Genomic DNA, 1,983 nt, shown 5'->3' with positions numbered 1-1,983 from the left:
TAATCGCTGTAGTTTGTCGCTGCCCGTGTGTCGAGCCCTTAAGGCTGAGTTCACCTGAAACTCATCAGACTGAAGAAGCCTCTTGGAGGAGAAACAAAACGTTTCACTAAAGAAGAACTCATCCAGAGGACCTACTTATTTTTTTCTTTTTGACTTAGGCAAGCTAGCTAAACAGAAATTCTGCCATATCATATGGTAAACATCAAAGAAGAATTACAAAAGAGTTGTAGCATCGACAGAAAAAAATGAGACAAAATGCAAGAACCAGAGCTGAATATGTTGAGAATCTACTTGGAAGATAGAAAGATGGATAAAATTAGGGATGAGATCATAAGAAGTACATTATAGATGAAGAACTGGGAGATAATGTTAGAATGGCCACATTAAGATGGTTTGAACATGTCTAGAGGAGGTACAGTTGGTATTTATTTATTTATTTATTGATGTTACTAAAGTGCCAGTAAAAATACAAAAAAAGGCAACAGAGGACATATGGATATGGACAAACCTATTTTTAGAGTCCTCTATCTATTTAAGACATTAGGGTCTCAAGTAGACCTTATATTCCTCATTCTACAACTCTGTGGTGCACAAGATGACAGAGTGCTATGTGTCGACATGCAGAAACGGGCTTGGACCCCGGTCATAACTGCTTCACAGTTGTTGTTTATTCTTGGGGCAGTCACAACAGGTGTGCGCTTACACTGAACATTTAGATTACTCATAAGGGGATCTTATTTATACTGCTTCTGAAAGTAATGGTTAGGACTACAAAGCAAAGGGAGTTAAAACACAGTAGGGATGCAACATTTTACAGTTTTATATATAAAAAAAACATTTACTCATCAGTGTGTAAATGTGTGTATGAATGTGAATCAGTCCTTGGACAGAGCTACACAAATAAAGGCCATTTAAATCTGATGTATGTTTTAAATAACTGCTTTTAATGGAACTACAAATCCAATTAATTTTAAGGTTGTAAGCCTACAGAATAGAAGTATATGTGTATATATATATGTATATTTTACATAAATGGTGACCAGTAAAATAATCCCTGGTGTTACCGTGTAGGAGGTGGAGGCCTGATCCTTCATGATGCTCCCCTGCTCTTGTGCCTCCATGTGACAGGACAGCAAGTGCTCCTGCAGCTCCAGCTGGGAGATGCAGATCAGAGAGCAGAGAGGGCAGCTGAACACCTCACCACTCTGGCTGACGTGTTGACTGCAGATGTGGTCCTGCACTTTGTCATTCCCACTCAGGTCAGTCTTACAGTACAAACAACGCACCCCTGAAAGCTCTGAGATGAAGAATAAAGACACAAAATTATTTCCTGATTTTGAGACTGACAAACAGAAATCAATCTCACAATCTTATCTGCAACCAGCCAGCTGTTTCAAAAGACATTAGCATTCAATTATTTTAGTTTTACTCTACAAATGCATATTTTTACTGTTCAAATAAGAGCAGAAGTAGACTGAAATCCACAGCGTGTTTCTGATTGCTGCTGTAATACAACCCCTGGCAAAATGTATGGAATCACCAGTCTTGCATGAGCACTCATTCAGACATTTCATTCTTAAAACAATCTCAGATCAAAAACATGATACAATCATAAGGTCATTCCAAAGGGCAACTTGTTGACTTTCAGGAACACTCAAAGAAATGAAGAGGAAACATTGTGGAAGTCAGTGAATGTTACTTTTATTGACCAAACACAGGGAAAAAATATGGAATCACTCAATTCTGAGGAAAAAAGTATGGAATCATGAAAAACAAACAAAAGACCATTCAAAATACATCACTAGTATTTAGTTGCACCACCTTTGGCTTTTATAATGGTTTGCAGTCTCTGAGGCATGGACTTGATGAGTGACAAACAGTATTCTTCATCAATTTGGTGCCAACTCTCTTTGATAACAGTTGCCAGATCAGCTTTGCAGGTCGGAGCCTTCTTGAGGACATTTTTTTCAATTTCCACCACAG

The 1,983-nt window shown here is 38.1% G+C and overlaps 1 protein-coding gene across 2 annotated transcripts in view; it reads right to left on the bottom strand.

Moving 5' to 3' along the window:
• The window catches only part of zbtb40 (zinc finger and BTB domain containing 40), a 39,531-nt gene that overhangs the window by 2,533 nt on the left and 35,015 nt on the right, over positions 1 to 1,983 (bottom strand). For both annotated transcript variants that reach the window (XM_014030398.1, XM_014030397.1), the window contains one exon: positions 1,065 to 1,297. In XM_014030398.1, the coding sequence (XP_013885852.1) occupies positions 1,065 to 1,297 (233 nt within the window). The remainder of the gene's footprint in view (positions 1 to 1,064; positions 1,298 to 1,983) is intronic.

The sequence above is a fragment of the Austrofundulus limnaeus genome, unplaced genomic scaffold (assembly GCF_001266775.1).
Source record: "Austrofundulus limnaeus strain Quisiro unplaced genomic scaffold, Austrofundulus_limnaeus-1.0 Scaffold1050, whole genome shotgun sequence".
NCBI lineage: Eukaryota > Metazoa > Chordata > Actinopteri > Cyprinodontiformes > Rivulidae > Austrofundulus > Austrofundulus limnaeus.
Note: the sequence above shows the minus strand (reverse complement) of the source record. Positions and strands in the feature narration are given on the sequence as shown.